At 42.7% G+C, this 23,778-nt stretch overlaps 2 protein-coding genes across 3 annotated transcripts in view; one reads left to right on the top strand and one right to left on the bottom strand.

Moving 5' to 3' along the window:
- vstm2lb (V-set and transmembrane domain containing 2 like b) overlaps positions 1-2,655 on the top strand; it is a 30,386-nt gene extending 27,731 nt beyond the window's left edge. The window contains exons 2-4 of the mRNA XM_078248090.1: positions 646-815; positions 2,050-2,094; positions 2,347-2,655. Of these exons, the coding sequence (XP_078104216.1) occupies positions 646-815; positions 2,050-2,094; positions 2,347-2,655 (524 nt within the window). The remainder of the gene's footprint in view (positions 1-645; positions 816-2,049; positions 2,095-2,346) is intronic.
- A 1,762-nt stretch (positions 2,656-4,417) lies between these two features.
- tgm2b (transglutaminase 2b) lies at positions 4,418-23,326 on the bottom strand. 2 transcript variants are annotated; one of them, XM_078248088.1, is made up of 13 exons: positions 23,215-23,326; positions 12,841-13,020; positions 11,500-11,718; positions 9,739-9,857; positions 9,118-9,246; positions 8,824-9,001; positions 8,544-8,676; positions 7,967-8,070; positions 7,622-7,861; positions 6,826-7,101; positions 6,560-6,720; positions 5,628-5,767; positions 4,418-4,899 (listed from the first exon to the last, which is right to left on the bottom strand). In XM_078248088.1, exons 1-13 carry the CDS (start codon positions 23,222-23,224, stop codon positions 4,749-4,751), a joined length of 2,040 nt encoding a protein of 679 aa, XP_078104214.1. In that variant the 5' UTR covers positions 23,225-23,326; the 3' UTR covers positions 4,418-4,748. The 2 variants fall into 2 exon arrangements, with proteins under 2 accessions (XP_078104214.1, XP_078104215.1); XM_078248089.1 differs by having other exon boundaries at positions 5,631-5,767.
- Positions 23,327-23,778: the final 452 nt, after the last annotated feature.

The raw sequence follows: 23,778 nt of genomic DNA, 5'->3' as shown, positions 1-23,778 counted from the left end.
CTTGAGCATTCATAGACTAGGATTCCAAAGTGTCCCCCCCCCCACACATACTGCATGCTGAGTCAGATGATATGTGATGGAAAATGTAGTGTTCTGTTGAATAATTGACCATAACTGGAAGCTAAACCAGAGGAAAAGATGTTCTCTGTGTAGGTGGTACAGTATTACAGCATGCGCGTGGGATTGAAGTGTTATGACACTTCCAAATTAATATATCAGTATATTCAGCTCAGGCTGCTGTACCATAGATAGAAGCAAAGATTATAATGTTCTTGACACTTGAGCTTGCTACTACAGTATCTGGAGAAAGATTAAGACAGTGAAAAGTTTTTTTAAAAGATTATTGAGTATGCATGAGGGATCGTATGCAAAAATGGCCACCAAGTAACGTAAGCAACGTTTTCATCTAACAATCAGCAGTCAATACCTTCTCTCTGAATTTCTCATAGCTATATTAACTTGGCTGCCAACACCTTGTATCTGTGTCACAGTTTTTTTCTTGTTGAAGTGCGATGCAGAATGTTGCCAGTGAAATGTTGTCACTGAGCTCCCTGAGAAATAGAAATCTGGAGGATTTGTGTCATTTTCTGTCATTTTAGGGATGTCTTAAGCTCCTAAACCTTTGTTCTTTTTTTTCTCTTGCAGTTCTCTTTACAGAGGTGCCACACGACATCACAATGCAAAGCGGTGAGGATGTAGAGATGGCTTGTTCCTTCCGTGGGGCAGGCTCTCCTTCCTACTCCCTGGAGATCCAGTGGTGGTACATCAAGGACCACAGAAACTGGCAAGAGAAGCCTGCCCAGATCACTAATAATGTAAGACGTGAGGGAAAACAGGTACTTGTACAGTTGCCAGGGGGTACGTGGAAAACTCCACTAAACTCAACTTAAAAATAGAAATTGATTTTATTTCTAAACAATATATCCACATATTTGTGTTAGGGGCAAAATAAATGGCCAAATAGTATTGCAAAAAACTGATGTGATCTAATTTTTAGTTGGCTATTTAGCCTAACCAGTAATGACCTGACTCAGTTATAAAACATTAACACCACGTGTTTCAATTGAGAAAAAAAGGTTGTGACCCACTGTATTAGTGGAGGCTACTGTAAGATGACTAAGTGCACATGGTGCTTATGTTGCTGTCTAACATAAATGTGTCATATGTGAATAGCCAACTCATTCTTTGTGTGTTGTCATTTCAGTTTTTATCTTACTAAACAACATATTGTGTGGTTGTGTGGTAAAAAAAAAAGGACAACAGAAAACCAAATGGAACTCACTTCCTATCATTGAGGTGCGTTACGGTTAGTGCTTGAAAGAAGCCTACCTTAACATAATCTATGACAGAGTTATTTTCTCATACATGAGGGCTTTTATTTTACTCAGCAATATCCGTTTTTCAAGGTTAAACCTTTCTTTTTTTAATCTGTTAAGTAGAGTTACAAAGTCCGTTTTCAGTTTTACTTTTTACTTAGACCTGCTGCTTGGACGGAACCTAAAGCTCACTATATATCAGGCGGAGGGAAATGCAATATTTGCCATGGCAGAAACCCTCTGGCACAGAAACGAAGGGATAATTGCTGATTAGCATTAGCACTGGGGGAACAGGTTGACTCTCACCCATCATGGGGGAACTCAGGCTCCCCTGTTGTGCCTCTAGACACTATAATTGGCACTGAGAAAGAAATAGATTTTCAAAATCTCAGTCTGCTCCATGCATAATTCATACCTATGCCCCTGTGCCTATGCATTCATACACACTCTCCTGCTCAGAGGCTTATGTGCTTGGGGGCTGTAGAGTGTGTGCTCATACACACACATTTAAACATGCACATATAAGCATGTGTACACATGCACACAAATGTGCATAAAGCACAACCACCAGAGAAAATGGTAACTACAAGAAAGCTTTGTTCAGAAAATACTGACGAAAACATCAAACATGTTTTGCTTATGAAATGTGTCATTTTTAGCATGAGATGTTTTTAGAAATGTGCAGCCTCGATCAGTCTTCTGTTGCTAATGCATCATCCATATTTCTGTGCAGGTTGTACCCCTGGAGGAAACTTCCAAAGATGCCACCAAAATTAGTGTGAGTTTGATCTGTCAACAAGCACAAAGTAAAGACAATATCAAAGAAAGCTAGCAGATATTGTTTTTATTGTCATGAATATTAAAGAAATCCAAGCTTTTGCAAGATATGTTTATATTATCCATTATATGGATCGGTGCTTCATTAACTCTTAACCACAAATAGGGAGTTTAGAATGATATGGAACATGTTTCACTGTATGTTTACCAAATGGCTTTAAGTAAGAATACATCATCTTTTGTCCCCATTTAGGTGGTAAAAGTGGCCGGCAGCAACATCTCCCACAAGCTCCGTCTCTCCAGTGTCAAACCGTCAGACCAGGGCACGTATGAGTGTCGTGTCATTGACTTCAGTGGCGCTGTGGCGCAGCAACACCGCGTTCATGCCTACCTCCAGGTGGAGCCTCAGAGGAGTCAGGGGTCGGATGGTGTCAAGCTGCAGGAGCCAAGGCAGCGGTCACAGGGGAACCACCAGCACCCCCAGCACCAGACAGAGGGCAGGGAACTGAAGAGGAGATCAGCTGGCAGCACTGCTGACTGTAATGACAGCTGTATGCTTTAGAGTGGGCAGTCTGCCCATCTGTCTGCATGTTTATGACTTATCGCTAAAGAGGGACTGTCATCAACGCACACGTTACCAGAGTCGAGGCCTCAGACGTCACTGGACCCCTTTGTGTTTCACGGTTTGTTTGTCTATCTTTAATATTGTTGTTTGGATGCCGATGCTGTTTAATGCCAATACAGGGCATGGTTTTATTGACTTTACATATGATTGTGTTCTTTTTGTTGCTTTGTTATTTGTCTCTGTGCTTTTTCCTAGTGCATTAGGTTTATGTTTATCTGACAGTAAGGCTGTAATCACAGAGAGAACCTTTATTTTATTTTGTCTGAGCAGGACTCTTTCATTGGCCGAGCACCCTGAACTTCTCCTCACAAAGTTACTGTACATGGCAGTGGAGAGTCCAAATGATCATGGATATTATAATAAATATTAAATAGGTGATACGGAGACAGAACAGACCATTTACTTTGCAATGTGCCATTTCTACTGTCTTTTACCAAAAGCTGCAGAATTTCAGTGTAAATGCTTTCTAAGGAACAACAAATAAATTAAGCTTTTTTCATTTATCCGAGAACTTTATAAAGTGAATTGACCTTTGTTTAAACAATATCTGTATTTAGCTTTCTAAACCATGACTAGAATGTTTGTCAAAATGAAAATGTATGCCTTCATCACATCAAAATTAGTATATATATATTATGTCTATTCACACTTAGCACTGTAGACTGTTGTCATTAAAATAAAGTTTACTCTGTGCTACTTAACCAATGACTCAAGAAACACAGCTAGGATGTTAATCACTCTACATTTTGTCATAATTTTCTCAACCACAATATAACTTTTTGTCTAAACTTTTATGAAGTTTGTGGTCTGAATCACATCCTCCTCTTGTCTGTGTTTGTTCTAAGTGCTGCTGTTCTGTTAAAATACATTCATTTGAAATGTCTTTGGTCTTTTTTTCAGTGATTCCAGTATACAGTGTTGTACTTTATTAGTATTTTACTATACGTGTTAGTGAGAGTGTGGGTAAGCCATGTCACACAAGGTGGCACAAACCAACTGGTTTGTAGATCCGTATGTGTCCTTCATTTGAACTGTGTGGTAAAATCCCATTTTATGGTGTTTAATCTAATACATGTTGTGAATGGGCAGACATGACCTTTTATCTACTATAGATAGATATGTAACTTAGTTTTCTGTAATTTAGCATTTCTTTTTTCACTCAACTACACATCCTGTTTAAAATGGTATTATAGCTGTGTGTGCTACACAAACAACGCCTTCTACAGAACCTCTCCAGCTTTGTTTTAAACACTTGCAGTTACTGTTTGTGGCCAGAAGAGAGCAGCACTTTCTCTAACTTTAGGAAAACTAATCACACGTGCATGCTTATGCCCACGCACATGCCTGTATTGATAGAAGGAATTAATTTTTTACCAAAAGTTGGGGATTTTTTTTTAGGCCACAGGATCAGCAGTATGAATTGAGTAGCACTGCAGCTTGCCGTGAACGACGAAGATGTGGTGTGTGTTCTGGATACAGGGAGAGAAGAAGTAAACTTCATGAATGAAACAACTTCATAAACACTGCAGCAGATGCCTCATCACCTTTGCTGTAGGTATAATGTGCAAAATGTAGATTATTTCACTAAGTGCAAAATAAAAAATGTACACATTGCATTTGTGCTCTCAGAACACATTTTGGCCAACAAGGTCAAAGTTTGTGTGAAGAAGACAGTCTGACTGGTTGAAACATCACAAAATAATGAAACAACTCTTTTAATTGTAAAGTATAAAAATATGACAGTATTTGAGATACTAATCACATAATGCTGTTAAAGGTTTTGCGTACACACGTGATTAGCCTTAATGAGTACTAAGCGTTCACATTTAAATATCTACGGCTCTGAATAAAAACAGATATATATGATGCAATTAGGAATAAACAGTGAAAAGTATTTCAATAGAAAAGCATTTTATGAATTAAACACTGAAAAACAGGGTGCAATTGCTTATCCTCAGACGGCTAAACAGTTAAAAGTTACAAAAGCATAACAGTACTGCTGACTAATGGACTGTAAAGGCTGAAAGGCTTTATTTTCCAATGATGACATTTCTGTAGCCCTTGACGTGACACAACTTGCTGCTGTCGAAGTCGATCACCAGCTTTCTCAGCCCAGAATGGGTTGGAGTGAAGTAAATTTTCACCTTGGCATCTTCCCCAGGTCCCACTGAGGAGCCCAGCCTGTAGAGTAAATATTTAAATATTAAGTTTTTTGGCACACACTAGGAGGGATTCATCACAGGTCTCCGATTGCATACATATTTAGGAGATCCATTACCACTGACATAGGACTCATGACAGTTTTGACTATTTATGGAGACAATGTGAATGGAGCTGGAGTGTTTGAACTCAGCAGAAGACTCAAGGACATAAACAAGAAGTATGCTTCGATTACGGTGAGGGGTGCATGATATATCTACTCAACATCGTTATCACGATATCACGTTGCGCAATATTAGATCGAAAGTGTCGCGATAAGTATGCAATATTTTGTTTATATTGTGGAGCGCTGCGTCCCGTCCGTTGGCTGTGTGGCTTAGTTGGGTTTGATTTTGAGCTAGCTTGAAACGCTATAATGATCATCATTTCATTGGCCATTTACCGTGCCACTTGAAGAAACATTTGCACAAATTTGATGATTTTTAGAAGGCCAAAAGAAGCCCATATGTTGTCAATGTGAAAAGGGCAGAATGTGTTTGCTTGGTGAGCTGTTGGCTCTACGTTCTTTCGCATATTTTGAATGTTTCTTGCTTCTTTGTCTTGGAGAAAAAAATGTTTAAATGATTGACTGCATGCATATTTGTGTATACAGAGAAGTTGTGTAACAGTGTCAAATTTATGACAGGTCAGTTGGTGATCTGTGTGAGTAAAGAATAATAATGTCTAGCTGGATAAGGAGGAACTCATACAACCTCTCAGAGATGACGCTTCCTGCAGTGAGGTTGGCCCCCTCGATGCTGAAGCAGCAGTTCTCCAGCGGCTCTGGCAGAGGGTTTTTGAGGGTGATCTCTGCAGCCAGCTTCCGATTCTCCTTTGGTTCACCCAGGATCTGCAGAGCACATTCACAACCATGAATTAGTCTCACAGTAAGTACGATACAGTTTTGTTTGGACCAAGCTTCAGTTCCACTTCCGGGATTGCTCCGGTGCTGCAGGAAATTCCGCCAGATGCATGTATTTTCCATTTTCTTCCGCTTTCTTTGTGTTGGAATTTTAAATTCGGTGATTTATGAGGACAATTGTTGACTGCTCCTCAGATATCTGCAGGGTAAATTGAGACAGCTAACTAGACTGTCTGTGTAATCTGAGTTTTTTCTCGCACGACTATTTTGCAGTGGCTCTGTGTGGAGTTTAGCACCACCCATGACGATTCTGACTGGTTTAAAGAACTTCCACTAAACAAGAGCATGTTTTCCTCCCATCCCAAATGCTATGTGGAGAAGCCAGACCCTCCTTCAATGTGCATTGGAGGAGGGTCTGGCAAAGCGAGACTAGGTGTTCCAATACTGTAATCTTGTACCAACGTAACCGTGATATGGTGGAACTTGTATGGTATGTAGGCTGGTACTAAGCTTTTAAGATTATCCTCAGACTCGCCCTTAACATTGTTTCAGTCATTTAATTGGACATTGCATATGCAACATTTTGCCATCATTAATGACGAGTGGTCCTTCCACAGTAATGACAGCAGCCAAAAAGTTGTCCTAACAGGATTTTACATACTGACGTCCAAGGCTGGTTCTAAGCATGGGCACAGGGTGGGCAATGCCCCCCCCCCCAAAAAAAAATAAATAAATAAATGCTTTAAGTCTATATCTCTAGTAGCAGGTCATTGTACTCACTCTGACTTTGATTTCAGGATTGTCCAGCACAATGTTTCTCACTACCAGTGTTGTCTCTCTGGTTGAGTAGTCCATCAACAGGACAGCAAGTCGGATTAAGTTGTCCTCAGTGAGTAAGACACCGTACTTAGAGTAGTTGAGCCTTAGTGGAACTCGCCTCTCTAGAACAACATATACAATACATTTAATACTCACAGTGAAAAGTCGAGTGTATAAAGCATTCACATGTTCACATCATGTAAACACCGCATGGTAACTTGGCTCACCTTCTCCTGGGGAGAGTTCAACATTGAGCAGATCTTTAAAACCACAATTCTTTCCCAGAAATCCGTTGTAGGACATAGCGCAGGACCCAAACACCAGACGGCACTTCTTCTCTCTTTGCGTGTTGTTTGTAACCACAGCAAACACGTCAAAGTCGCAGCCCTTCCTCATGTCTGAGCTGACCTTGATAGTGATGTGTAGGCCTTCATTTTCCTGCTGCTGGAACAGCTTGTTTTGGTGGTTAGCCTTCTTGAAAGCCTCCCGCTCTTCATCCGAGCCTTAAAATATGCAAGCAACAAAATCATACACTGAGTAACAGAAGTTTTTGCCATCTGAAATAGTAAGTTTCTATACATTTAACATGACAAATTGCTAAGTAAAAGAGCTTAAACCTGACCTTCCTTAAACAACTTTGAGTGTAAATTAAGAGTAACACAAATACCTTGTTGCTACCTGCTGGGTATGCTGATGAGGTTTACATATAGTTAAGGTTGTGTTTTATGGTGTGTTGTAATAACCAGGGGTGTCGGACTGGGGGGGGGGGAGGGGGGGACTGAGTACCCAGGGTCCTCATGTGAGGAGGGCCCAAAAAGATGCTAGAATGAATAGCTGTGGATGTGGGGAGGGGCCCATAGAAAATGCCTTTCTACAGGGCCCGGAATTTTTTGCTATGCCCCTAGTAATAACCTACACTATTTTTGGTAAGGACCAACTCTAGTGATGTTTAGTTTCATTTATAGTATATTATCCATTTCTAGGTTTATCCACATGTACAGTCTATCCAGCAGTGCTGTCTACCTTCGGGGTACTTGTAGAGATGAGTGATGTCCTCTCTGGCGTCACTGCCAACACTCTTTGTGCTGATCTTCTGGCCCACCACTGCAGTGCTAGTGACTTTCGATGTGTTGCCGTCTTTTTTCTTCATGATGGTGATGACATCCGCATTGACCTCAGCAAAGACAAACGGGGCATCGTACTTGAACGCGAGCTCACCCTCCTTGATGGCCCTGACAGGGATGGGGCCGCAGCAGTACACTCCTAAGGGGAATAAAAGCAGAAACAAAGATGATAAATCCACCTGGGTGAGGATTTGCCTCAAACTAAATTGGCCTCATGTGTTTATTGATGCAGAGTGTTTGTTACCTTCACTTTTCTCCTGAGGTGTAGGGTCACTGGCCTGCCAGCCGTTAAAATCAGATTTTAGGTCAGGCCTGGTCATCCAGTTTTCCACCCAACAGTGATAATTCCTACAGATACAATGCATACCATCAGCTGGATTCCTACACTTAAGACTTTCTGTCTTGGCACTTTATAAAGACATCTCATAACTGGACTTATTCTGATGTCATTACCAAAACTGTAGTAAACTGGTTGACTTCAGGTTAAAAAAATAAATAAAAATATGTACTGTCAAGGTTAGTATGAAAATAATTTCCATTGCAAACTGTAAATGGGAAGTGCATGTTGATTTAATACTATTCAATGTATTCCCTAATAAATCTTTCATTTAATTTGAGGTCACATTTCTATATTTGAAGTATAGCACAGAAATTAAAATCTTAAAATTCTTACTTTCACATTCAAATAGTTCACAGTAGTCCTGATAATTTCTAATTTTACACAAATATCTTTCCAGTTAAAGTATACTGTATTACAGTAAAAATGAATTCCTTCAGAATATGTACATGTTTGTGACATAAAAAACATGATTTCTTCTTACCAGATCATTTCTCTAGACTGAATGGGTTCTCCATTTTCGTTAATGTAGCGTTCGATCACCAGGTCGCTGTTGCTGTCGTGGGCCGAAAGGTAGTTGGTGACAACTCGGCAGGGGATGCCAAGGGCTCGGGAAACTAACAGGGTATAAAAACAACTTACATGAGTATTGCGATACTAAGACGTGGAGCAAAATGTATAATGTCGTAACTGTGTGTTTACATATATGGTGTGTCACTGTTTTTCAGTGATAGGCTACAAAGCTCCACTGCGTCCTATCTTACTTGAACAGGCCACTGCAGCAAACACCCAGCACTGTCCGTAGCGAACAGGCTGACAGGCTTGTGTGTCCCAGTTACGCAGAATCTCCACACTGCCCCTCCAGAACATGGGGCTGACACCTCCTTCATAGCCATCTGTCCATTTTCCCAGCAACACCCCTTGGTCGTCATTACAATTTACCTAACAGCCAAAGGAAAGGAGTGTAAAACAGTTTTTTTTACATATGAAATCCAAGTTTTCCTTCGATCTATGCAAATAAAAACAGAAAAATGTATAGAGATATCAGAAACAAATACCATGGCACTAAGCACTCTGGAAACATAGATGGGATTTCTCCTCCCTGAGCAGTCTTTGCCAGGATTTTTCAGACATTTAGGATTCATATCCAGAATTCTCAGACAGATGTCCAGAATCCCACTTTCAAACTGTACAGAGAAAAAAAAACTGGTATTACTGCTGAATAGTTGTTTGTCACTGATACAAGTATAGAAATAGAAAAATAATCAAACAAGAGATCCATGGTTAGACATGTCCTCTTCGAAACAACAAAAACAGGTGCAAACTCATAGCAAATTAAATATGCAACTCTGCCATGCTGTAAAACTCAATAGCTACACTGATAATCCCAGGCTAATCAAACTATATATCAGATATCAAAGAAGCTGGAAAAGATAACACTCACTTTATCACATCCAGATTGTCAGTTACAAATATCTCAGTTAATTTCAGTGTCAAATGTTCAGAAATTACTGTCTGTGCAGTTACATAACTCATCGTAAATCACTTGATAAGTGGATCTTTTTCTGTTATCAGAATAAGCGTGATTACAACTCCTTAACCACTCTGGAACAATGTTGGCTCAGCCATTGGACTGTGGGTATAAGATGAAGTGAGGCTGACAGCATCAGTGTTGGTACCTGGCCAAAGCTCCAGGGAGTAGATATGGGATGTTTGTAGCTGCCTCGAAAGATGATTCCATCCTGAGATAAGACATACTCTTCCAAACTCTGCTCATTGTCCATGTATACTGCATCTCCTTTTGCCGAGAGACATCACAAATGTCAATGAACATCCTAATAGATGTCCAAGTGGAACATGACTGGCATAGTATCATTTCTTGAAAAATTACATATATTCTCACCCTGCAGTTGATGGTGTTCATTCATAGCATTCTCATAAAATTTGAAACTTGGACTTAATTTAAAGGAATAGTTTGACATTTTGGGAAATATGCTTATTCAACCTTTTGCTAAGAGTTATATGAGAAGATCAATATCACTCTCATGCCTGTCCATTCAATATTCAACTACAGCCAGAAGCTTGTTAGGTTAGCTTAGTATAAAGGCTGGCAGCAGGGGAAGAAATCTAACCTGGTGCTGTCCAAAGGTAACAAAATCAGCCTACCAACACCTGAACTGTAAGCTCACTATTATCTGGTTTCCTGGCAACCTACAAATGTTGACAAGACTTCAGTAAGTGACTACCCCCGGCCATGACATTTTTTACACTTTGGTTTTGTTTGGATTGAATAAACAAGATAGAACATGTTTATTAGTGAACTTTAGAGGTGCTGGTAGGTGGATTTTGTTACCCTCGGGCAGAGCCAGGTTAGATGTTTCCTTCCGTTTCCATTCTTAATGCAAGGCAAGTTTATTTATATAGCACATTTCATACCTGTGGCAATACAATGAGCTTGCAAGCAAGAACATGATCAGTACATGATCATAAAAACAGTAAGAAATAAAAACATGAGAACATTAAGGCATAAAAACAGTAAAAAATAAAAGCATAAAATAAAGAAAAGAATAGTAAAAATCATAAAATAAGTAATAATGCTTCAGTGAAGCATTAGCAGAAGGCATCTGAAAAGAGTTTTGTCTTAAGTCTGGATTTAAAACTGTGAATAGTTGGGGTGTTTTTGATGCCTTCTGGAAGTTGGTTCCAGAGGTGAACCGCATAATGGCTGAGTGCTGCGTCACCCTGTTTGGTACGGACAGTGGGTTTTTCTAAAAGATGTTTCTGCTCTGATCTGAGAGACCTGAGTGGTACATACTGCATAAACATGTCCGATAAATACTTTGGCCCTATTCCATTAAGCGACTTGAAAACAAGCCGCAGTGCTGTAAATTCAACCCTGGAACTTAGTGGAAGCCAGTGCAGGGATTTCAAAATACGGGTTATGTGCTCAGTTCTTTTTGTTTTTGTAAGAACTCTGGCTGCTGTGTTTTGTATCATTTGAAGCTGTTTAAGGGTATTTTTAGGAAGGCCTGTGAACAGCCCATAGCAGTAATCAACCCTAGTGGAGATAAAGGCATGAATCAGTTTTTCTAAGTCATCTTTTGACAAAACCAAAAAAAGTTTGGCAATATTTTTGAGATGGTAAAATGCTGAACTAACTGGCTGCCTGGTGTAGCCTTATATTTACCAGACATGTGTGAGAGTGGTACAGTATAGATCGGCAATGAATGTGGAACTATTGCAAAGGTCACACAATAATTATTAAACTGAACTATTACCTTCCCCTATAATGCCTATATAATCTCTGCAGCACTGCTCCTGAGTATCTCATTTCATAAACCCACTTTGGAATGAAACATGATCACCAAAGCACTTTGTAGCCTTATATCGCTACACAATATCCACTACACGACAGCTTGACGTATGGTCTGTTAACCCACCTGGACACCAGGGGTTAAAGAGCAGGACAAACTCAATCCGCCCTGATCGCCCCAGGGTCAGGGTGTAGCGGCCTATAGGTGCGTCAGGAGCAGAGCAGATGGACAGGGCCACCATGTCCCCGGGGGGACTGGTGACAGTGGCGCTCCAACGGGAAGTGTCAATGTTGGCAGACAGACCAAAGGAGGCCCTGGTGCCATACTGCTCAGAGGGCTGAGGACCTGCATGTTACAGAGAATATAGTTAGAGCCCTGAGATTAAATGTGGGGGGAAAAAAAACAAAGGGACCTGGTGAAACATTTGTGCCTGGGGAATGGAAACTTGCAGGGTACATTTACACTGGTTTCCCAATCCTGCCGCCTATATTTAGTTCAAACATCTTTGGAATCTTATCTCATGCATAGACAGCGTAACTGTGTAATGGCATCTAATTATGAACAAAATTGTTTGGGACTCAAGTCTCCTTGAGTGACCTCTGTTCAGATTTGAATTCTGGTAAATTACGTATGCTTAAAATCAACTGTGTTCACTTCAGTCCAAATTCCTTCACATCATCCACCAGGCACAGCCAACTAAACTAAAGGGCAGCCCACTTCCTTCTCATTGGGTGGGATTAAGGGTCCTATTTCAATCCATTAAAAACAACTTGACTTTCAAGAGTTGATAATGGTATCTATGATTATACATACTTTCCTGTTAGCAAGCAAAACTTCCTGTTTTGGATTTGATGGCAAGTAACAGCTGTGTTATCATAGTCATTAGGTACATGGGACAGTTATCCAAATATGAAGTGAAGAGACAGATGGTTTTCAGTGTTTAGGATATTTTTTTTTTATCTAGGTTTTAGTATCTCGGGCTCCCAAGTAAAGTCCATTAACACCCACAGAACAATAAGGGAGTAGCTGAGGTTAACAATGGAAAAACCAACAGAACATCTTAGAGCTCCTTTAGCTCCAGTAGCAGTGTCACTGAGATACTGAATAAAGGAAACATGACTTCCTTTTCCTTTCCACCAACATTACAGCTCCTTTCCCCTCTCATCTCTGAAATCACAATATGTTGCAAAGAAAACCTACAGAAACACAGTGTGACCCTAAATTCCTGAATAAGAGGAAAGTGAAAGTTTTGGTCATTTACTGCACTTTTCTAAATGTTCTGATGCAGTGCAAATGACTAACAGAAATGTGCATAAATATCCGAAAGAACCCTTAGTTAAAATATTTAAATACAGTATGCTACAACAATTACTTGTGGAAAAATTGCATTCAGTTAGGCACATTAGTTCTAAAATCCCACGTGTTTAAGAAAGATGTAAAAGTAAAGAGGTTAAGAAGGAGTAGCACCTGTTTCTGCGACGCAGTCAAGAGAGCTGTCTTCCGGTTGGTAGATTCCGGAGCGAAGGTACAGGCTGATTGTGAACGGTTGGCCTCTTCTCACGATCAGGCGATCTATTCCGTTGAGATCAGTGCGATGGTCGGTGTTGTTGAACTCACACTCCAGGTTCCAGCGATCAATGTCCAGAGCTTAAAAGAATAGGGGGCATTTAAAAAGCATAGAAAAACTAAACACATAACCTTACCAAAGAGTTGGTTATTACATATCTCTGAAATGTACAACATATAGATGGAGAAATATCATCATCATCATCTGAAGGACTAAGTATTTAAGTTACGATCCTTTTATCAACACACAAACACATTTAAAAACTTGTGTTACAACTAGTCAAATGGTAGATACAACTTTGATTTGTATTTAAGAAATCTTAGTTTTCTACAACAGATGCTTAAAATGCTACACAGCAAATAAAGGGTATTTCTTTATATTTATACATTACATATTTAGCACTGTTCTTGGATCTTATTTTATTTTAATTTAATTGGAGGATAGGTTATTGTTAGGAGCTAGTTCTGACCCAGAACGCAGATATATCACACAGACAATGTAGAGCAGTTTTAAAAGGTGTAAACAACGTGTACTCAGAGTTACACAGTGCGGGAAAACTCCTGGCTGGTCCGAGATAGAGGCGAGACGACGGGGAAGAGTCCAGGTGGTTTCGGGACAGGAGGGAGACAGGCAGAGATGAGTACACTGGTGGTTTTCCCAAAGTGGAGACTGAGGCTGGACGGTGAGGCTGGGAGCATGCAGAAACAGCATGAAGAGAAAGCAGCAGGTCTGAGCGGGAACACATGGGTTGTAGTTAACGAACTGGCGCTGAGGGGATGATCAGCCCGGGTTTAAATACTGCTGGGTTGAATCTGGATGATTAGCTGCAGCTGTGAAGATCGGCAGTGCATGGTAGAAGCGGCCACGCCCCCTTGACCTACTTTCCTCCAGACCACGCCTCCAGCACTCCAAATGGAAAAACACAGACAAAAAAAAACATACAAACAAACAAACAAACACACAGACACAGGAAAAAGACATCCAAAGCAGGGCGGAGAGAGCTAACCATAACAGGACCCTCCCCTCAACGGAGTCCCCCCGGCGTCCCTCTAGGCCTCGGCTTGTCAGGGTGAGCTCGATGGAAGTCCGTCACCAGTTGCGGATCCAAAATAAAACTCCTGGGGATCCAAGAACGCTCCTCTGGTCCATAAGTCTGCCGCCGAACATCCAAAAGCCTTTGGACAGTGTAGGCTGGGTGGTCGTCAATCATGCCTACAGGAGGTGGAGGATCCGCAGGCGGGCACAGATGACTGGACAAGACAGGTTTCAGTTACGACACATGGAAGGTGGGATGACACCTCATAGTCCGCGGCAACTTTAGCCGCACAGCAGAGGAATTGATAATCGAATCAATAATGAATGGACCCAGAAACCGAGGTGCCAACTTGCGTGATTCGATCCGCAGAGGAATGTTCTTGGAGGAAAGCCACACCTGTTGTCCCGGTTGGTACTGGGGAGCTGGGATCCTGCGCCGATCTACCGAACTCTTGTTCTACTCCGCAGTCCTGAGCAACGCCTCATGGGCGTCGCGCTAAACCTGATGACAGCGACGTAAGTTCTCCTGAACTGAGGGGACAGCCAACTCTTTTTCTTGATCAGGAAACAGAGGAGGTTGATACCCCAGCGACGCCTCGAAGGGGGATAGGCTGGTGGCAGAGGTGGTCAGGGAATTATGGGCATACTCGAGCCAGGGAAGGTGTTTCGCCCAAGAAGATGGATGCTGAGCCGCCACGCAGCGAAGAGATGCTTCCAGGTCCTGGTTTGATTGCGGATGAAATCCTGAGGAGAGACTCAGTCACACCAAGAGCAGAACAAAAATCTTTCCAGACTTGAGAAATGAACTGTGGGCCTTTGTCAGAAACAATGTCTACAGGTATTCCATGGGGACGGAATACATGTAAGACTAAGAGGTCCGCTGCCTCACTGGCAGTCGGTAATTTCGGTAATGCTACATAGTGAGCAGATTTAGAAAATCTGTCCACAATGGTGAGTATTGTATCATTACCTTCAGACACAGGGAGACCGGAGACAAAGTCCAGGGCTATGTGGGACCAGGGACGACTTGGAACCGGCAGAGGCTACAGTAAACCCGAGAGAGACTGGTGGGAGGCTTTTCCTCGGGCACAGGTGGTACATGCTGCCACGTAAGCCCGGACGTCAGCTTCAGCTAACGGCCACCAAAAATATCTTTTGAGCAATGTTAGGGTACGTTGCATCCCTGGATGACAGGCGAAACGGGAAGAATGGACCCACTGCAGCACTTCAGACCGCATAGACACAGGGACATAGAGCCGGCCAGGTGGTCCATCTGCTGGTCCAGGGTCGGATTCTTGGGCCGACTTGACAAGGGATTCGATTTCCCAACGGACTGCGGCCACGACGCAGGTAGACGGCAGGATGGGCTCAGGCTCACTGGACTCTTCAGAGACGGAGAACTGGCGGGACAAAGCATCAGGTTTTACATTGCGAGAGCCAGGACGGTAAGTAAGAGTAAAGTTAAACCTGCTGAGGTTTTTGTGGCCAGGTTTTTGTGGTCGGTCCAAACCACAAAAGGCTGCTTCGCCCCGTCCAGCCAATGTCTCCATTCCTCCAATGCCAGTTTCATGACCAGCAACTCCCGGTTCCCCACATCGTAGTGTCTCTCTGCTAGTGACAATTTTTTGGAGAAAAAAGGCACAAGGATGGAGCTTTTGGTCCGTGGGGGAGCGTTGTGAGAGAACAGCTCCAACACCTGAATCTGACGCATCCACTTCCACAATAAAAGGCAATGATGTGTCTGGGTGAATGAGCACTGGGGAGGTGGAAAACAGTTCTTTCAGGGTATTCATGGCTTGGTCTGCTTCAGGAGACCACACAAATGGGACTTTAGGGGAAGTGAGCTTGGTGAGGGGAGCTACTACCCGACTAAAACCCTAGATAAATCTCCTGTAAAAATTAGCAAAACCCAGGAAACGTTGCAACTGTTTGTGAGTCTGAGGTATGGGCCATTCAGTTACTGCTTTAATTTTCTCAGGATCTGCAGAAACCTGTCCCTTCTCTATGATGAACCCCAGGAAAGGAACTGACTCACGATGGAATTCACATTTTTCCGCTTTTACAAAAAGCTTGTTCTCCAAGAATCGTTTAAGGACTAGACGGACATGGGAGACATGTTCCTCAAGGGACTTCAAAATGTCGTCCAGGTAGACGAACACAAAACGATTTAACATGTCTCTCAAAACATCATTCACCATCGCTTGGAATACTGCTGGTGCATTTGCAAGTCCGAACGGCATTACCAGGTATTCAAAGTGTCCAAACGGTGTATTAAAGGCCGTTTTCCACTCATCCCCTTGCAGAATCCTGACGAGGTGGTAGGCATTGCGCAGGTCCAGTTTTGAGAAAACCGTGGTGCCCTGAAAGGGTTCAAAAGCAGAGTTTATGAGTGGCAATGGGTATTTATTTTTCTCTGTAATATTGTTCAATCTGCAAAAATCAATACAGGGGCATAGTGTCTTGTCCTTCTTGTCCACAAAGAAGAAACCCGCCCCCACAGGAGACGTTGATGGGTGAATAATACCTGCAGCCAGTGAATCACCGATATATTCCTCCATCACCTCTCTTTCAGGCAAGGGGGCTCCTGGAAACAACTCAATAGCACAATCCTAGGGTCTGTGAGGTGGCAAAGATAAAGCCTTTTCCTTGCTAAATACTTCAGCTAAATCCATATTATCCATATTCTTTGGGGACCAATGACAAATCAGGCAGTTTCACAGATGCAGTCGGGGTTACAATTTTGGGAGGAATAGCTGAACCGAGACATGTGAAACTGCTCCAACTGTTTATAGTCTTGTGTTGCCAGTCTATTTGAGGATTGTGTAACCTCCATCCATCCATCCATCCATCCATCTTCATCCGCTTATCCGGGGTCGGGTCGCGGGGGTAGCAGCTCCAGCAGGGGACCCCAAACTTCCCTTTCCCGGGCCACATTAACCAGCTCCGACTGGGGGAATCCCGAGGCGTTCCCAGGCCAGGTTAGAGATATAATCCCTCCACCTAGTCCTGGGTCTCCCCCGAGGCCTCCTCCCAGCTGGACGTGCCTGGAACACCTCCCTAGGGAGGCGCCCAGGGGGCATCCTTACCAGATGCCCGAACCACCTCAACTGGCTCCTTTCGACGCAAAGGAGCAGCGGCTCTACTCCGAGCTCCTCACGGATAACTGAGCTTCTCACCCTATCTCTAAGGGAGACGCCAGCTACCCTCCTGAGGAAACCCATTTCGGCCGCTTGTACCCTGGATCTTGTTCTTTCGGTCATGACCCAGCCTTCATGACCATAGGTGAGGGTAGGAACAAAAACTGACCAGTAGATTGAGAGCTTTGCCTTCTGGCTCAGCTCTCTTTTCGTCACAATGGTGCGATAAATTGAATGTAATACCGCACCTGCTGTGCCGATTCTCCGACCAATCTCCCGCTCCATTGTCCCCTCACTCGCGAACAAAACCCCAAGGTACTTGAACTCCTTCACTTGGGGTAAGGACTCATTCCCTACCTGGAGAAGGCACTCCATGGGTTTCCTGCTGAGAACCATGGCCTCCGATTTAGAGGTGCTGATCCTCATCCCAGCCGCTTCACACTCGGCTGCGAACCGATCCAGTGAGTGCTGAAGGTCACAGGCCGATGATGCCATCAGGACCACATCATCTGCAAAAAGCAGCGATGAGATCCCCAGCCCACCGAACTGCAACCCCTCTCCACCCCGACTATGCCTCGATATCCTGTCCATAAATACTACAAACAGGATTGGTGACAAAGCGCAGCCCTGGCGGAGGCCAACTCTCACCTGAAACGAGTCCGACTTACTGCCGAGAACCCGGACACAGCTCTCGCTTTGGTCGTACAGAGATTGGATGGCCCTGAGAAGGGACCCCCTCACCCCCGTACTCCCGCAGCACCTCCCACAGTATCTCCCGGGGCACCCGGTCATACGCCTTCTCCAGATCCACAAAACACATGTAGACTGGTTGGGCATACTCCCAGGCTCCCTCCAGGATCCTTGCGAGAGTAAAGATCTGGTCCGTTGTTCCACGACCAGGACGGAATCCGCATTGTTCCTTTTCAACCCGAGATTCGACTATCGACCGAACCCTCCTTTCCAGCACCTTGGAGTAGACTTTACCGGGGAGGCTGAGAAGTGTGATACCCCTGTAATTGGCACACACCCTCTGGTCCCCCTTTTTAAAAAGGGGAACCACCACCCCGGTCTGCCACTCCTTAGGCACCGTCCCAGACTTCCACGCAATGTTGAAGAGGCGTGTCAACCAAGACAACCCCTCCACACCCAGAGCTTTAAGCATTTCTGGACGGATCTCATCAATTCCTGGGGCTTTGCCACTGTGGAGTTGTTTAACTACCTCAGCAACCTCCACCAGTGAAATTGATGCCAATCCCCCCTCATCTTCCAGCTCTGCCTCTACCATAGAGGGCGTATTAGTCGGATTTAGGAGTTCCTCAAAGTGCTCCTTCCACCGCCCTATTACCTCCTCAGTTGAGGTCAACAGCGTCCCATCCTTACTGTACACAGCTTGGATGGTTCTCCGCTTCCCCCTCCTGAGGTGGCGAACGGTTTTCCAGAAGCACCTTGGTGCCGACCGAAAGTCCTTCTCCATGTCTTCTCCGAACTTCTCCCAAGTTCTTGCTCTCGACGGGGAGATGAGGAACAGGACTTAGGTGCCTTGGACGCCCGAACCAGAACATGTGTGACCGCTCCTCTCCTGTCTCCTCTCCTGGAGCCTGTTGTTGATCTTAATGGCTAGAGAAACAAGACTGTGCAGGGTACTGGGTTCATCGCAAAGAGCAAGCTCATCTTTAACTGAAGGGTTCAAACCATGCACAAAAACTCCCTGTAGTGCCTCATCATTCCATTTGGAATCAGCTGCTAATGTCCAAAACTCAATTGAGTACTCAGCCACACTCTCAGTACCCTGTCTGAGGTCCAACAGTCTCTTGGAGGCGTTTCCGACATAATCTGGGTGATCAAAAACGGTTCTCAACCGTGCGGAAAAAAAAAAAAATCAGAAAAGGTTAAACTGGCGAGGTGTTGATTAGAGCACATAGCTTCTGCCCACACTAGTGCCTTTCCCCTGAGTAACCACAGTGCATAATGTACCTTGGATGATTCCAAGGCAAACGACAACGGCTTCTGTTGAAAAATGAGTCCACATTGGAGCAGGAAACCTCTGCATTTGTTCAGTTCTCCAGAGAATGGCTCCGGTGGTGTCAATGGGGGTTCCCGGGTGAATGAAGCGGGGTCCATGGCTGAGGAAGCAGACTGAGAGGGAGGAGTGGGGAGAGGTGAAACACTAGGTGCACTGGGAAGAGACAGAGTAGCAATTTGAGCAGACAGCTGAGTCACTTGATTGAACAATTGCCGATTGGTCTCGAGTAATCAGTGAATTAACTGGTCATGCTGCCCTAACAAAGCTCCTTGATTTTTGATGCCACGAAAGATGCCGTCTTCATCTGTTACGTGTGAAATCTCTGCAGGGTCCATGGCCAGTTCGTTCTGTTAGGAGCTAGTTCTGACCCAGAACGCAGAGATATAACACAGACAATGTAGAGCAGTTTTAAAAGGTGTAAACAACGTGTACTCAGAGTTACACAGTGCGGGAAAACTCCTGGCTGGTCCGAGATAGAGGCGAGACGACGGGGAAGAGTCCAGGTGGTTTCGGGACACGAGTGAGACAGGCAGAGATGAGTACACTGGTGGTTTTCTCAAAGTGGAGACTGAGGCTGGACGGTGAGGCTGGGAGCATGCAGGCACAGCGGAGAAAGCAGCAGGTCTGAGCGGGAACACATGGGTTGTAGTTAACGAACTGGCGCTGAGGGGATGATCAGCCCGGGTTTAAATACTGCTGGGTTGAATCTGGATGATTAGCTGCAGCTGTGAAGATCGGCAGTGCATGGTAGCCATAACAGTTATATGTTTATGAATCACTTTAAAATGCCAAAACATAGTCTTGATGAAGTGCAAGTTGTGAAACTTACAACTGTGTATAGAGTAAGGGATACGTAATAGAATTTACAAGACACAACAATTACAAATAACTTTTTTTTCATGGCAGACTTGTGGTGAATTAACCAGAAAACTGTGCTTAACTAGATCATGTTGTGGTCCTGAAGGTGGTTTTTAAACTTTCTACTGCTTTCCTAGCTACAAACAGACTTTTATAATAATTTTATTTACCTGGCTGATTTAATTTAAAAAAAAAGAAAAGAAAAAGCTTTACTATTTGATCCTCAAAGCCATTGCAAATTATGTGGACGTTGGAATAAAACTGCAGGACACTCAGTCATTTATGGTAAGATAATTTAGTTTCACAGGGCTTTCTGTATGGATTGAACAAGAGGTAAACATAGGCAGAGAGACACAGAGTCACTCCCTGTGAAATGTGCAAACACACAACCACTCCTTCTCTCCAGGGCACCTTGTAACTAAGAGAATGCCACCCTTTGACTTCCTGTTTGTAGGAGTTCCCCCCATATAATGCCTCCACAGTCCTGCTCCATGACATGTCAGGAGATTACCCCTCCCCATATATTATTGGTTGGTGTTAAAAAAAGCCCTGCAAACAAACATGAGGTAGTTGTGTCAAGGCTAGGCTGGACTTGGGTAAACAAAGACTGGAAAGCAAAGACTCCCCGCTGTTTTACATGAAGTCCATCAATCCTCAGTATTTCTCATAGCTCTGATGTTTTACTGATCTTAACTTTGGTCCTGTTCCTAATTGAAGACATGTTTGGGGAAATGCCTTACAGATGACAACACTACCTTTTCTGGGGCAGTTGGAGATTGTAGTCAGACGATTATGAGGATTTTGCTGTTTAACCTGTGCCTACTGCCCAATCATTTAGCTCACATTTGATCTGTGTTAATGTCAAATAAATATCAGCATTGCATTGGAGCACAGGTGCTATTTAACAGTTTATTGAGAAGCCATCTGGGGAAAGAAATATCTCACTTTGGTACAAAAAAATTCAGATTTCTTTTCACTTTTTTCTTTTGAAGAGAGAGGAGTTTCACTGATTGCTTATAGAATGTATTACAAAAATGAATAACATATGAATGAGCCAAACCTTTAGAAACTACAGATTAATAAAGCAATGGGAAACTGAGGTCATGCTTTCTGAAGTAACTTGGGGGTCTTTTGTGGCTACATAATTGATCTAAAAGAGAATATGCAGTTGTGGTATAGCAGATGGTAGCCATGTGTGATGTAAAGCCAAACTGAATGCATTTTATTGCAGCTTTTATTCTGTAGGGTTACACAACTTCTAGCAGCATAATGCTCTAATATGAAATGCATGTGCAAAAATTCCACAGCCTTGACCTGCCCTCCTCACTAACCTTGACATACTGTGCACGCCCACGCTTCAATCCCATTTTACCAACCATGACCCACACCACACACACAGGGACTGTCTCAGTATGCAGCACTGAGGCCAGCATAGGCCTAATAAGGACATTAAAACAAGATCTAGCTGGTGTAGACGTTGGTACAGTAAACACTATTTTAATCCTGGAAAAATAAATATGCTCCCATCAGAAGTGAAAGGAGTTTTCAGTCTCGCAGGTAACACCCATGCTGACTTCAGTGCTCCATCACAGACACTTTCAATTTTGACTAAATGCTTTGTAAACTTCCAACAGACGGGAAGCAGGTGACTCTGATTTATCAATATGCGGTTTATTCTCCCTGCAAGTTCTGCAGTGGTGTAAGTTTTGCTCATATTTGTGTGCAGCGTGTAGCTGCTCCAATAGACTTCCTAACATCCTATGACTATGAAGATTAAATATAGAAAATGGCAAAAGTATTTTTTATGACTTCGGACTAGCCTGTTCCTGATCACAGATGTTATGTTAAATACACAACCTAAAAGTAAAATCTCTATGCATTTTTACCATATAATGTCCAAAAGCCCTCCTCGGATATTTTTGGCATGCTAAACATTTTGCCTATAGTCCTACACACACAGTTCAAAAATGTATTTCAACCTTTAGAAGTGATTCTGAGTAAACCTGGAGGTTCTTGTTTGGGAGGTTTTTAATGCCTTTACAAGGGCATAAAAGGTAACTATTTGTAGGGTAGCCCAGAGTCTGAGAGCAGCAGTTGACTGGTGGCGGCTCCAGCTGCTTCAGCTGCTATTATAAGGGTCCCAGGGCAACAATCATCTGCTCAGACATAAGAGTGAAACATTTTTTAGATGCATCGGTCTTTAGACCTTTGATTAACATCTGCTTGACAGAGTGCAGCTTTGAATCCAGCGAATAGTTATATATAGATATATGGGTGAATAGTACAGGCTGTGATAACTTCACATTTGTCACCTTTGTTATTCTTAGTCATCATGTCTACAGCATGCTTAGTGACAACAGTGTGAAAGTTTGTTCTTCCTGGTCATTTACTCCTCTGTCAGTGACTAGAAAAACTCCACACAGTGAGTTACATTTAACCCTTGTGTGGTGTTCATATTTTTGTTACACAGCCAATGTTCCGGGTCTGGTGGACCCACCACATTATTAGGTTTTTAAATCAATACAGCCATAACAATTTATGTAAAAATACTTAACATATGTTTACTTTAGCTCAATTACCAATGATATATACACATCATTTATGGTTCATTTTTGCCATTTACCCCTGTGAGATCACATTTATGATTATATATATATATATATTTCCTTGTTTTCTCACAAAACGAATATTCGTTTTTTGTGAGAAAACAAGGAAATTCAATTATAAAACAGGTAAAAAATAAAAACAAGATTTCTGATCATTATTAATGCTTATATCTTAGAACTTAATCAGAACAGGTGAAAGTGCCTGAAATGTAACAATTTTGTAACTTTGTGTGGGACTCAGGTGCAGAAAGACAACATGGTACCTACAATTAAATACACTCGGGTCCAGTAGACCCGAACACCTCATATGTAATAGTTATGTATAGGGGGGGTGTACCGTGTGCAGTCATTGAAAATAAGTTATTTTTCTTCACAGAAAATGAGCCACGGCAAATGAGTTTGAGTTAGAATAAATAATAAATAGCATATTCTTCTTTTAGCAAACAATGAAAACGGGTCCCACAGACCCGAACACCTTACAAGGGTTAACGTTGCAATAACACAAACACTCATATTATGGGGAATAAACCTATACAACCAACATGTTTTTTTTTTTTTTTTTTTTACTATTTAGCTATAAACTTAAACAATATAAGTAGTCAGAGTACAACTTACCTTGAGCCATGACTGCTGCTGTGTTCTTTGACTAAACTGTGTTTTCAAGTGAATCTCCAGCTCAGAGAAGTATTGTAGTCACTCCTCGTCGTTGTCTCGGTCTTTTATATGTAGTCTCCCCTCCTCGTGCTAGTCTGTTGTGGCCACGCCCACTTTGTGTTAAATTCTCCAGTGATTCATTACAGACGATAAGTCAGAAGAACAGTGACTTTTGTGCTAGGCCTATTTCGTGGTTACCAAAGAATAAGTACACTCTCTGAACTTTTTGTGTGGAGCAGTCGAGCCAGAAAAATATTGCAAAGTGTAGTGTGCAGTGTATGTTGTCTAATGATCAGACGAGATAAAACAACACATGGGGAACAGGAAGCCCAGGTATGGTGGGAACCATAGGCAGGTCACTAGGCTACTATGCAGTATTGTTGGGTGCAGTTGAAGTTGCAGGTTGAACCAGTGGCCTACCATTATGTTATAGTTTTTACACTGTGGTCTCATTGTATACTTTCCTTCCAGTTTCATTTCATTTCTTTTTATTTCATCTTTATTGTATTTTTAATAATAATGTAA

The sequence above is a fragment of the Sander vitreus genome, chromosome 4 (assembly GCF_031162955.1).
Source record: "Sander vitreus isolate 19-12246 chromosome 4, sanVit1, whole genome shotgun sequence".
NCBI lineage: Eukaryota > Metazoa > Chordata > Actinopteri > Perciformes > Percidae > Sander > Sander vitreus.
The sequence above is the reverse complement of the archived record's forward strand: the minus strand, read 5'-3'. Positions and strand labels throughout refer to the sequence as shown.

Bases quoted from the DNA above. Each gene is read 5' to 3' on its own strand.
- tgm2b (XM_078248088.1), bottom strand. The intron at 9,858-11,499 runs GTGGGTTAACAG...TCTCGGCAAAAG, and splicing joins CTTTAACCCCTGGTGTCCAG to GAGATGCAGTATACATGGAC. The intron at 8,071-8,543 runs GTAAGAAGAAAT...TTGTATCTGTAG, and splicing joins CAGTCTAGAGAAATGATCTG to GAATTATCACTGTTGGGTGG.